At 37.0% G+C, this 14,022-nt stretch overlaps 1 protein-coding gene across 1 annotated transcript in view; it reads left to right on the forward strand.

Moving 5' to 3' along the window:
* Positions 1-6,063: 6,063 nt before the first annotated feature.
* Positions 6,064-14,022, forward strand: part of LOC145678843 (uncharacterized) — a 328,525-nt gene continuing 320,566 nt past the window's right edge. The window contains exon 1 of the mRNA XM_081749401.1: positions 6,064-6,852. Coding sequence (XP_081605527.1) covers positions 6,735-6,852 — 118 coding nt within the window. The 5' untranslated portion in view covers positions 6,064-6,734. The remainder of the gene's footprint in view (positions 6,853-14,022) is intronic.

A 14,022-nucleotide genomic window follows, 5' to 3' on the forward strand; every position in this document is an offset into this window, starting at 1 on the left:
TAGAAGTTTTTCGTTAATTTAGGAAACATAGTTAACGCAAAGTTGTTCAAAAACAATTTACAGAGTAAACTTTAAAACATAAATAAGAATAAAAACTAGAGAAATTCCAATGTATACTTTCTCCTTAGACCTTTCACTTTCTTTCAGTTTAATTATTAATAATTATTTCCTAAACATTATGCGAAATAACTTCTATTAAGAAAATAATGTGAAGAAAAAAAAACTGACAGTGAACTTAAGTACAGAAACTCAAACGTATGCTTAAACAGATATATTTTTCTTACGGTAGCGCTATTGTATTAAAGAACACTTAGCAAAGATATGATAATTTGTGACTAAAATAATAAATAAACCAAATGGAAGAATAACAGCTACTTATTCAATTATGTAGATCCACAATTGTTATCCTTAAATGTAGATAATTAGCAACAAAAATAGCCGTCCATTCCGGGTGATAAACACGAGACCGCGTTCCCTTCACTTTCAATTCTAACGGTTGAATGTAGTTTCTCTATCAATAATGTGTATGTACTTTACTGTCTACTTTCAATAATACTTCATTTTAAATATGCTTCCTTTTTATTCATGACTATACGTCACACGTCGCCCACGACATACAAATTACACAAGTGTTTTTACATATGTATACTAGGTATACTGTATTAGTTTCTTATGTTTTTAAGTGTTACCAGAAAACACTTTCTACAAGTAACTGATTGGAATATGTTAATGGCAACAATGCACGTGCTGATTACGTCATTCAGATGAATATTTGACATCGAAGAAGAACGTTATGTCTTATCCATAACAATGGGATATATTAAAACTATTTTTTACGACCAATTATTGCGAGCAATCGAATCGAAGAGAAAGTGAATATTTTAATTATAAATTATTTTTATATAAAAGGTAGTTGCACTTTTCACGAGTGAATTCCTTATATAATATTTCCATAAATCACCATCTTTTCTTTTTTCTTTTTTCAGTTACGAATCTTCATAACAATCAGATTATAATTCCACCAATTGTATTAAAATCATTTTTCCTCATTTATAGAACAAGTAATACCTATATTCTACATAAATTCAGACAAAGTTATTGTAGCTATTAAAGTATTCACCTCATAATTTAAATCCATTTAACAGTAATTAATTATCATTTGTCTAAATTAAGTAATGTCGTATTTTAAAAACCTTTTGAAGAGAAACTAGCTTCTTTATACTATAATATCGGAGTGCTTTGCATCACCAAGATTCTTCGCTAAGTTGACACCTACGAGGGTGATTTAAAAAGAAATGCCTCAAAGGCAAGGGCGCCCATCAGGGGGTGCAAGGTGGGGCGCTCGCCCCCCTAGAGGAAATTGTACTTCAGAATATCGAAAATCCAATAGTATTTTTACATTAGTTACAGCAAAATTTGAAATTATTTTTGAAACGATGCTTATACTTGCCCCCTCCCCCTTGGAAACCACAGTATGGGCGCCCTTGCTCAAAGGTGGCACCTTTATTTCTGTTTTACAGATAGCGCCAATACAGTTATCAATGTAAACTTGACAATGTCAGCATGCAAATGGTGGCATCACGCGCCAACACGAAACAAGATTTTTCATGCCGTCGGGGAAGAATTGTAGTGGCTACTGGCGGCGCCATTGCAGAACTTCTGCTTCCACTTCCGCGTCATAAATGTAGCGCTGGCCCTTAAGATGATCCTTTAAGTTTGGGGAAGATCCAAAAGTCGCAGGACGCAAGAACCGGACTATAGGCAGGATAAGGCAGAATGTCAACAACTCATTGCCTGGAGATGGGACAACTTCGAGTTTTTCGACGGAGGAGAGGACAAGTGGCGATACTCCATGGACTGGCTGTTCGTTTCCGGGTCGTGATGGTGTATCTAGGATATCCACGACTCGTCGCCGGCGATGAATGTTCCTGGGCGCACAACCTTTCGCAGTCAGAAATTCAATGACAGCCCGCAGTTTCAACCAGACGTCCCCATTAGATGCCATGTATTGCTTTATTACTCTGGAACGAGAAGAAATAAGAAGGTGGTGGTATTCTACAGCTTAAACATAAGCGTATTAATGGTAAACACATCAGAGTTTATGTAGTAGGCCTACTATTGGCCAAGTGGTGGGCTTGGAGGCATTACTTTCCGAATTAACCTCGTACTTTTTTGAATATTAGTGAATAACTGAAATACAATGAAAAGTATTTAAAATGTAGAAAATAAGTCAGATAATATCTACAAAATGCCATTAAATAAAACCAATAACCCTTCTCAAACATTTCCTTATAGACCAAAAATGTAGGTACACTGTAAAACATGAGGTGTTAAAACAACACAAAATGACTACCACTTTAGCGTGTTACTTGTGTGTTAGTTCAGCACCAAGCACATCGCCTTCCGACCATATCCAAAGTAACTCGTTACTACCTGAGAGAATTTGCATTGCTATTTATCGTTTACACCATTAAAGGACAAGACGACTCACAAAGCGGGTGAATTGCTATAGAGAAACAGATAAAAGTAACGTTTTAATGTACAGGAGTTTGATTGAGTCTGTGGCGATCCTGGAGAAATGACAGATAATGTCAATTTTTTCTCCTTATAAATTCATATCTGTCCGAGGACACCTCATTGTGGCACTTGAGGGCTTTGAAGTTGCATGTTAAATCAAAGTGCCTGCAATGTCCATCTACCCGCCACACGTAAATATTCTACTGGTTGCCTAACACAAGGATATGAATTCTAGCTTCGCCCTAGCGACAATATTAATCTTATGGGCTCAAAATGACCCATAAAATGTTGAATACAGCAGTAACGGTACTATTATTTTCAATTTTCTGAAATAGAATTGGTATGTATACACAAAATTTGAAATAGATCAGTGAAAACAGCACGTTTCTACTTTAGTGCTTGTGGTTTCCGAGATCTCATTGTCAAAAGGACTTGGCCACAAACATATAAACCTAGATTTTAACATATAGATATTTTTACTATTTCAGCCTCATCCAATGTTTCATTTACTTAATAGTTGTCCTAAAATAAAATAAAGTCGAAAGGCTAGATAAGTATAATTCGTTCGAGTAAACTTGTAAAATGCTGGATTAGTCAACAAACGATGTTAACGTATTACATCAGTCCCAATGGATGCATGAAGGAATATTATGTAAGCACAACCGGAAGTAAACAACTCTGTTAAACTAAAAAAAAAAATACTGAATAGCTGTACCAATTTCTTCTTTGGTGATATGGTACACAAATATCGAAATAAAGGGCGTTAGAATTTGTCAGTGCTTTTTATCGCCGTTTTCATTTTATCAGACCTACTTTGAACAGCTTCGTCTGTCCCACCTTTCTTGGCTTATGAAATTCATTTATCTAATTACTGTATCAATATCTGTGAGCAGTTCTTAGAGAGATAAGGAAGAACCATTTTGTTTCTCCAAACATTAGGCGACAATACTTGATCCAGTGGCGTACCCAAAAGAAAAGGTTCTGGATTTTAACCCGAACTACATCCCCCCCCCCTCCGTCAATAACATTTTTAAAAAATACACATTTACATTATGAAGATATATAATGATATCAACTTGGGATCTTGATCCCGCTGTGTATACCTGTGAATTGAAATCTTTCAGTTTTACGTGCCATTGTTATGGCGGCTAGGCTAAAAGAGACTATGATGGTGATAAATGAATGAAATGATCGAATAAAGAAAGTGAGAGGAAACGGAAACTCCGAGAAAACCCATGCACACGGTGTTTGTCGACCACAAACTTCACTTGGCGTGAGGGGCCACGGTGCCTCAGTGGTAGAGCGTTCACCTCTGGTGCTTGGGGTCCCGGGTTCGATCCCAGCCCCGCCAAGTGAACTTTGTGATGGACAAACACCGTGTGCGTGTGTTTTCTCGGGGTTCTCCCGTTTTCTCCCACTTTCTTCATTCCATCATTTTCATTCATTACTCATCATCACAGTTGCCTTTAGCCTAACCGGCATAACCGTGGGACGTAAAACTCAAAGATTTCATTTCATTTTTTCACTTGGCGTGAGCGGTAATGTAACCAAGGACCCCATATATCAGAGGTGAACGCTCTACCACTGAGTCACCGCGGCCTCCAGTTGTGGTATGGAATCCTTTATTTATTATTAATTTATTTTCTAATGTGGGGTTTCCTTCCGGATTTTCAAGGTCGGTCAGGACTTTCAGAACACCAATGCTCTCCGCATTCATTTCGCTGTCTCTATGCAATATTACAGTATTTTTTTAAAAAATAAAATATCTCATTTTAACGTCCCACTATTATGCCTGTTAGGCTAAGGAAGACGATGATTGAAGCAAGTGAATGATGATGGAAGAATTGGTGGAATGAAAAAGTGGAAGGAAACGGGAGTACCTGAGAAAACTCACAGACATGATGTTGTCCACCACAAACTTACTTCGACGGGGATCGAACCAGGGACCCCATGCACCAGAGGTACAGTATTCAAAGTAACTTCAACGCTCACACAGAAATGCAGCCTCTTTCTAGTGCCCTGGGGGCCGCGGTGGCTCAGTGGTAGAGCGTTCACCTCTGGTGCTTGGGGTCCCGAGATCGATCCCAGCCCCCGCCAAGTGAACTTTGTGGTGGACAAACAACGTGTGCGTGGGTTTTCTCGGGGTTCTCCCGTTTCCTCCCACTTTCTTAATTCCACCATTTCACTCATTATTCATCATCACCGTCTCCTTTAGCCTAACCGGCATAACCGTGGGACGTAAAGCTCAAAGATTTCATTTCATTTCATTTTTTCTAGTGCCCTATACGATAACTCCTGTGAAAATTAGGTTAGAAATGTAATTCTTGCTAACAGTGCCGACGCGATCCTTAATTTCTTGGGTTGGGGACAGCTTTTTAAAATTATTTTTACCTACAATAATTTTATATTACTTAACCTAGAATGCAATATGTGTGGAGGCAATCGAGGGACAGCCAAAGCCACGGGCGGCGCCTGTCTCCTTGTTCTTCTCTCCAGTGTCGATACTCTTTCATAACACTGATTCTTTATCCTTAGTCCCAACACTTTTCAGGCCCCTGAGTATTAGTGATTGACGTTGAGTATGAGTAAAATTTACCTTTACACACTCATGACTACTTTCGTTTAGAAACTATCATAGCGAATAACCTATTGAGAGTAATATTTTGCGTTCCTTCTTCATCTTTCGTATAAAATTCATCTGAACCCAAAGTTTCACATGCAATTCGAACACCTCATATGGGTATCTAAGTTAAGCATTCCCACCCGTTTTCCTGCAATTACTTTTAAATGATCAAATTTCATGTCTCTAAACAGATAACGAGATATGGCCATCTTCACTCCTTCCACATCGAGTTTTCAAAAAGTTCATCCCGTTACTGTATTACGTCACAATTTCATGATTTTCACTATCCACAATTTCGATTTTCTATCTTTAACAGTTCGTCCTGGGCGTTGATCAGTCAAGTCAGTCAGGATTTCTTTTATATAGAGAGATTAAGCGGAGTTACCAATTTCAATAACAACGAAAGAATTAAGGTTTTGTAAAAGAATCACTAAAGTACCTGGTATGCATGTTGGTATACCTTATGAACTTCCGCCCTTTTAAAGGGTGGTGATACAAATGAAGAAACAGAACAGAAAAGAGAAACAGTAGGAGACATTCCCACAACAAAAGCCCGTGTGACAGCTGCATCGAGATGACCAGATTCAACCCAAAACTCTTCTACTTTATGTGGGTATATGGGTCACTGATGAAAATACTCTTCCAAACTCTTGAGCTCACTTCCTTCCAACACTTACAAGCAAGACCAAAGGGAATCAAGAATGCTGGGTTTGTTTTCATGACAAAAGAAGGAAAACCAAGGGATAAATATATCTAAATGTATGTATATATATATAAAAACACGTGGATATTTCAATGACTCATGCCTTCATTGGAGGATACCTGGTGTGACGTAGCCGTGACGTAGATAATCAAAACACACGGGAGCATCGTCCGTTCTCAGGTAGACAATGGTGGGGGAAAGTTACAGTATTCAAGTGCGGGTGGGGAAAGTTTCAAACGTCGGAGGGAAAAATTTTTCACACTCTCCTTAGCTGCCGCTTTGCCTTGATTTTGTTTTGGAAAGTCAAGCAAACGCGACTAAAAATCATTTCTTTATTCTATGCAGCAGCAGCAAGCGGTCGAGATATCGCGTATCGGTTCTTGGTACCTCGTCGCACTGCATTTCATCCGATATATGAAATTGTTCGGCGTTTTAATAATATAGTGGTTGGTCCACCGTAGCAGAGGACGGACGGATGCAGCCACCTCCCATCAACTTCTTTCACTATTTTACTTCTCTTATAGTCAGTGAGATTAGTCTTCAAGTTTTCTTCAGAACGGAAACTCATACAGTGCTTTAAAAAAATTATGTGAATTTTGTCCTTAGTTCTCTTGTGATAGTGTAGAAAAAATCGTGCAGTGCAAACACAGTGTGTATTATTTTCAAGAAAAGTTTACAAGAATATTTGAATGTTCTTGAGTGCATACAAAGCGTAATTTTATCAGAGATATGGTAATAATAATACGCCTGCAACATAATCGCTGATAAGTACTCCATCTTCGAAAAAATAATAACATTTTGAGAAAAATAGTGGCCTGTGGTTTAGGCTTTACCCTATTCCCGCTAATTTTTTTTCTAAAATCAGTTCACAATTATTTTTTCTTTAGAAAAATGGTGTGTGATGTGCTTCAGTATTTGCAGTTCCCAGGATGCATGCATGTGACTGTGTTCAGATTACCAGTGGCAATACTGTGGATTTTTGTGTGTTTAATTGCTCAACTTGGAGAAGGTAAGTTCTCAACTTGCTTATACTTGATCATAACTGTTGTGGATGTTTTATTTGGTTCACAATCAGCTGGTCATTGTCTGGCGCCAAATAATCAGGGATGTAGAAGAGGATGAAGATGCCTTAATGATCAATTCATCTTACATCTTCCATCAATCTCAATTATTTTCATCAATTGTTACACATTTTCCATCAATCTCCATTAGTTTCATCAATTGTTACACATTTTCCATCAATCTCCATTAGTTTCATCAATTGTTACACATTTTCCATCAATCTCCATTAGTTTCATCAATTTTTACACATCTTCCATCAATCTCCATTAGTTTCATCAATTTTTACACATCTTCCATCAATCTCCATTAGTTTCATCAATTTTTACACATCTTCCATCAATCTCCATTAGTTTCATCAATTTTTACATTAAAATTACTGAATTACAAAACATTTCATTTACTTTGAGTTTAGTGTCCCTTCAGCAACGCTGCTATGTGAGAAGTCGTCTTATAGATTAACGTGGGATCCGAACCACATTAACTTCCGCCGGGAATCGAACTTATCCCTCACGCCAAAGGCGCGTACACTAATCGCTTAGCCACGAGAGGAAGCTCTAAAACATTTATTTGTAACAAAACTCTCGGGAGCTACGGTTCCAAAGTGGAAGATACGGTACAATAGGCTGACAAAATTTTGTCCAATAACACTCGAGCACATAACGTACATTTTAACTTAACTGTAAATTTTTTAATTTTCTGGCATGTAAGAACATCTATACAACAATCTATCAAATGATGAGAAATATCTGGAACCAATCAAAATTTGGGCGTGGAGAAAAATTGAGAAAATTGGCTGCATGAAACGAAAATGCATTTTGAGGGTTTGTGAGCAAACTTTTATGAAAAAAAGAAGAGTAATGGCCGAGTTGGTTAAAATGAAATAACGTAAACTGGTTACAACCTTATTTGAGAACTCACCTTATTAGAATAAAAAAATATATCTTTCAGTTTAACGTACCACACTTGTGCCTTTTAGATTAAGGGAGATGGATGATTACGGCAAGTGAATAATGAGGAAAGAAATGGTGGAATGAGAAAGTGGGAGGAAGAGGAAGTGCCCGAGAAAACCCACTGACACGATTGTCCACCACAATCGAATCAAGGACCCTACGCAACAGAGATAAACACTCTAACACTGAGCCGCCGTGTTCACCTTATTAGATATGTATTAGAAGCTAAAAGAGAAAGAGGCCTCAGAAAATTACAATGCAGGTATTATACCAAAGAGGATGACTCTTTAAGCTCAAACGAGTAGGGCTGTCGCCTCATCTCGTGGACTATCCTAAGAAATTAGTAGAGCAAAGTTTATAATTTTGAGGGCAACTGACCTGCCATGACAAAATACTCAGGATGAGAAGAATGATAATTTTATTTTTATTTATTGATTTATATTTCTGGGCGTTACTGTTATTTATGGCCTTAAGCTCGTCACGTATGAGAGATGACGTCTCTTGGAGTGCACACTATTCGGGAAAGAGGGTGGAAAAGAAGCGGCCTGGGACATGTGTGTTAGGTACCATCCTGACATTTGCCTCGTGTGAATGAGAAAAACCCAGGAAAAACCTCACTCAGATCGGCTGGCCTGAGAAAGCTTTTACACCTTTCCGACTGAGTGTACCCACTGGGAATCGTACCCGGAACCGCTCGCACCAAAGGGAAAAACCTTAGCGACTACCCTATGCGGGACCACTGGAGGATGATAACGCCGCACGAGAAACTCATTCCGTTATTGATGACTCGCAGAACACAGATTTCACTAGTCGATGTTTTGATCTTTCCTTTTTTAGTCCATGAAACTAGATATTCCTTATACTTTTCAAGTTCTTAAAAATGAATCTGAACTTAGTTTTGGTCCTGCATCTTCCAATTTAGAAACAACGCCAGTAATATTATTAATCCTGTAAAAATAACGTTTAGTTTAAAAGGAAAATATAGCCTTTCACTTAGGAACTTGTACTCCTACTCTAATTGCTTTATAGTTAGTACATCATTACCTTTGAAACGATTTGTGCTTTCGAAAGATACCACAATAATACCTCACAATCCATAATTTTGGGAAAATGCGAGAAAGTGAGAGAAATTGACCAGAAAAACATGTTCTTTAGCAGTTTGGACGCTCGTGGTGACCTACACCAAATATACACAAACATTATTACGTATGTTTTGAACTATGTTTCTGCCAAGTTTTATTGAAGTACAGTTGATAGATGTGAAGGTAGGAAAAGTTTTCGAAATATATTGCGACATTTTAATGTACAAAAATGTAGTTAACAAAGCTCCTGGTCGTACCCTAATTATCATAGGTTCATAGTTTGTACGGCATTGTCTTTAAAATATTGCCAGTTTTTTAATAATACCCCATGTATGTGAAAAGCTCCTTCGTGGCTAAACGGTTAGTGTAGGAGCCTTTGGCGTGGTAGACCCGCGCTCGATTCTTGGCGGGAGCTCATGTGATTCGGATTCCACGTTAATCAGTAGGTCCACGTCTCATATAGCCTCGCTGCTGAAAGAGACGCTAAACTCAAAAACTCAACTCAACTCCATGTTTGGGTAACAATTCATAAATCCGAGAGGAACTTGAAAAATTTTCCGAAATTTTCATTTTAAAGGATATATTTTTAGACTCCCCTACCGTGGCTCCGGTGTCAAGGTTTATACGAGGAGTACCCCGAGAAATCCCAAATGTCATAGATCATATATTTGGCAACTTCTATTGAAAAACGATTAACAGCTATTAAGGTACAATTAGTTTTTGAAGCAGCGGTAATATTTTTGACAGCAAAAATTACTTTTAAGGGAGAGAGAAAGAGAGTGGCGGAAGCTATGTTTTCTTATCGTAGATACCCCCCAAGAGAAATCAAATGTAAAACAATAAACTATTTATTCTTTCATAGTTGCCTAGTTCTATATTGGACTATATAAACTTTGATATATTTTTATGTGACTAGCGTCAATTATCTTGTTTGGCGAGTTAAAATAAGAAAAAATAGTATTATGTTCTGTTAGTCAGTTACTTTTTACTAATATTGAAGCCCTCTCTGATATCAGTCATTTTATGTCTCACCCATCCCCCTCCCCAAGTTGCGGGACTGAATTTGGATTTAAACGGCATCAGAAGTGTCATTGTTCATCTCAGCGACAATAAAACTATGGATTCGACACTAATATCGGTCATTTTCTATCATTTTTTAATATTCCCCCTCCCATACTCAAGTTGTGGGGCTGAATTTGGATTTAAACGGCATCTGAAGTGTCACTGTTCATCTCAGCAACCCCAAAAACTATGGATTCGGCACTAATATCGCTCATTTTCGATCATTTTTTATATATCTTCCCCTCCCTTCCCAAAGTTGCGGGACTGAATTTGGATTTAAACGGCATCGGAAATATCACTGTTCATCTCAGAGCCCCCGAAAACTATAGATTAGGCACTAATATCGGTCATTTTCTATCATTTTTAAATATTCCCCCTCCCCACCCCCAAGTTGCGGGACTGAATTTGGATTTAAACTGCGTCGGAAATGTCACTGTTCATCTCAAAGACCCCGGAAACTATAGTTTGGCACTAATATCGCTCATTTTTTTATCATTTTTTATGTATCTCCCCCCTCTTCCTACTAAGTTCCTCCCTCTCATCGTTAAAGTAAAATGATAAAAACCATCCCGTCTTCGAACCTCATCTATGTTGAAAATTTAATAAAGATCAGTCGGGTGCTTCAAGATTTATTAAGTCACAAACATAGTTTTATTTTTATTTATATGGGTAAATAGATAGATAGATTGTAATTAACCAGTGTTAAATACTAAATATTAATCTAGCATTTCTCTTATGTTTGAAGCACCACTTGTGAGAATTTACATTGTAATACTGATTTTTAAGTAGATGTCGAGCGTGAAATATATACCTTCATTTAATACAGCTTATAAAATGGAAGCTGTGGTTTTAATAAATAGTATTCATTTGGTTGGTATTTACATACTCTTAATTACATTATAAGCGCTAGTACATCTAACACATAAGAACATAAGGCTATCATTTTTTTTTTAATGAAAGCATACCATCCGCACTCTCTATCACTCTACCTTATTCGTCCATCTCTAAAATCGTATTTGTTGTAAAATAATAGTGTTATCGCTTCGAAAACTTACAAGATTTTCAGAGCTACTAGCCTTTTTTCAATGCAAGTTAGTAAATATATAGCCTAGAACATGTAGGACTTTTCGGAGTACCTGTCATGCAGATACTTGACGTTGAACCCACGATAGACGTGCCTAAATTAAAACTAGGAATGGGCAAAACCGGTTTCTGGAAAAAACGAAACCCGAAAAACCGACATTTCGGTTTCCTCCAAAACGGGTTTCGGTGAAAACTTTTGGAAAACACATAAAACTATTTCTGTGGAAACGGAATCGGTTTCCGGAGAACAATAAAACTCTATTCTGGTCAAAAATACAGTAGAACAAGTTTTGGAAAAAACGGAACCGGTTTTGAAGAAAACCGAAACCGGTTTCGGTGAAAAACCGAAACCGGTTTCTGTCCCCACCACTTATTAAAACATAGATTTTTAAAGAACATTTCGGGAATATTCCCAAATTTATAAATCGTTATTCATGCGCCGGAAACCATTCGAACATCCGCATTATTCTAAAGATAATGCCGCACAAACCATGAACCTATGATAATTAGGATACGACCAGTCAAAATGTCGCGAAGAAAACTGCCTATATTCACAACTATCAACTATATTTTAATGTAATTTTGAAAAATTATTGTCCGAAATTTGTAATAATATTTGGATACATTTGGTGGACGTAATTCACACTGGAGCTTCGCCAGGAACGCTCAGGTTGGTAAATAACATATTTTTCTGGAAAATTTAACAACTTTTCCTGGATTTTCCCAAAATTATGGATCGTGAGAAACCATTATATAGTATCATTCAAAAAGTTCAAATTGTTACAAAAATAATGATATACTAAGCATAAATCTAAGTTAATTAGAGTTAAAATCTGAAACGTCCTTTTAAAGAAAGGGTCAATTCTATTACTGGCATTATTTTTAAATTGAAGGGAGCAGGACAAAAACTAATTTCAGACCTGTTGTCAGGAGCTCTCAAACTGTAAGGAAAACTTAGTTCCATGCAGAAAAAAAGTGAAAAGTTGTGTTTTGTATACCAGTGTTATCTGTAGTACCTCGGCTAAACATAAATCCCTTGTAAGTATAATCCATAAAGGACTTCTTCCTGGTTGAGTGATGTGAGGTTAGCAAACCGATTTCTATTGCCATTATTTCTTATTTTCTAGTCCTACCTTGCAAAAAAAAAAAAAAAAAAAAAAAAAAAAATACAAAATATTTGTAATGATTCTTGATAAATATAACGTGAACTAGGTAAGAGGTGCATGGCAGCTCAATAGTAGAGCCCTTACCTCTGGTGTGTGGGTCCCTGGTTCAATCCCCCGCTAATAAATCTTGTGGTTGACAACATCGTTTCCGGGAGTTTTCTCGGGTACTCCAATTTCCTCCCACTTTTCATTCCACCAATTCTTCCATCATCATTTACTTGCTTTAATCATCGTCTCCCTTAGCCTAAAAGATCATAATCGTAGGACTCAAAGATTTCATCTTATATTCCGTTAACTAAGTGAACGTGAAATATATGCTTCGAAGTAAACTTCGGCAAATCAGAATCAGAGTTCATGAATTTTTCATGTAAAGACGAAAAATTCAGGAAGGAAGCGTTCTAACAGAATTAATTCATAACATCATACCAACGTTTACTTGTGTAATTATAAAGAAATGTCTTCACCAGAACAGGCGATATCAATTATTAGACTTCCTGTTTCTCCTGCACTTTACTTTATTTACATTTAGATCTTATAGCGAGATTTTGTCCTAAGTGAAATTTCAACTAGCAAAGCACTGATCGTGCGAGATTTTCGATGGCGATGATTTGCCTGCAAGATTTCGTCTCGATAGGCTGTGCACATGTGAAATTTCATCCCATGAGATTTTGGATGGTGATGGTTTGGTTGCAAGATTTCGTCTCGATAGGCTCTGCCCATGAGAAATTTCGTCCCATGAGATTTTGGACAGGGATGGTTTGGCTGCGATATTTCGTCTCGATAGCCTCTACCCATGCAAGATTTCGTCCCATGAGATTTGGACGGAGATGGTTTGGCTGCGATATTTCGTCACGATTGGCTGTGCCCATGCGAGATTTCGTTTCGATAGATTCTCTTCATGCGAGATTTCGTTCTGTGAGATTTTGGACAGCGATGGTTTGGCTACGAGATTTCGTCTCGATAGGCTCTGCACATGCGAAATTTCATCTAGTGAGATTGTGGACGGTGAAATTTTGGCTGCGAGGTTTCAAGCACGAGACGTTGTACCAAAACTATGACTGTATATGATTTGACTCCACGACCAACAATATTTACCAAACAACTTTATTATTTTTTTAAAACAATATTTTTACTTTTAAAAAAACAATACTGAAAAAACGTAACATTTGAAATGCTGTTAGGCGTGAAACAGAAAGATGTTTGAAGCAAACTACTAACGCTTTGCACCGTAACGAAGCATGCCACAAATTGAAAGAACCAACCACTTTGAATAGAAAGGAAAAAGAAAGAAAAAAACAATTGATGAACGCACAGTAACTGTCTTGGAAACATTAAAAACCGTATTCCATGAATTAAGTCGAAAAACTTTTTTTTTTTACTTGACAATACAAGAAAGGACATTCCATCTTAATTGACTTACTTTTGTGTAATATGTTATTAATTATTATTCTTTGAAAATGCAAGTAACATATGATTACAGCTTATCGTGCTATTAGTTTGTATTAGATTCTAAACGACTAATAATAAAAATAAGAAAATATGTAATTATTGTAGTTAACTCCATACCAGTATAGTACAAAGTTCATATGCATTTCTTCATACAAGACTTATTGCAGAAGTAATATTATCCACGAGAAGGAAAGTGTATTTTTTTTTAAATCGAAACGAGACGAGACGAGACATTTCACGACAAGTGTTCCTAGGTTTCTTGAAGAAAATTTCCCTTGACTGTCAAAATTTTTCCGTATCAAATCTTTCCTAATTTGTTGAGTGT

The sequence above is a fragment of the Thermobia domestica genome, chromosome 2, assembly GCF_964235325.1.
Source record: "Thermobia domestica chromosome 2, izTheDome1.hap1.1, whole genome shotgun sequence".
Classification (NCBI taxonomy): domain Eukaryota; kingdom Metazoa; phylum Arthropoda; class Insecta; order Zygentoma; family Lepismatidae; genus Thermobia; species Thermobia domestica.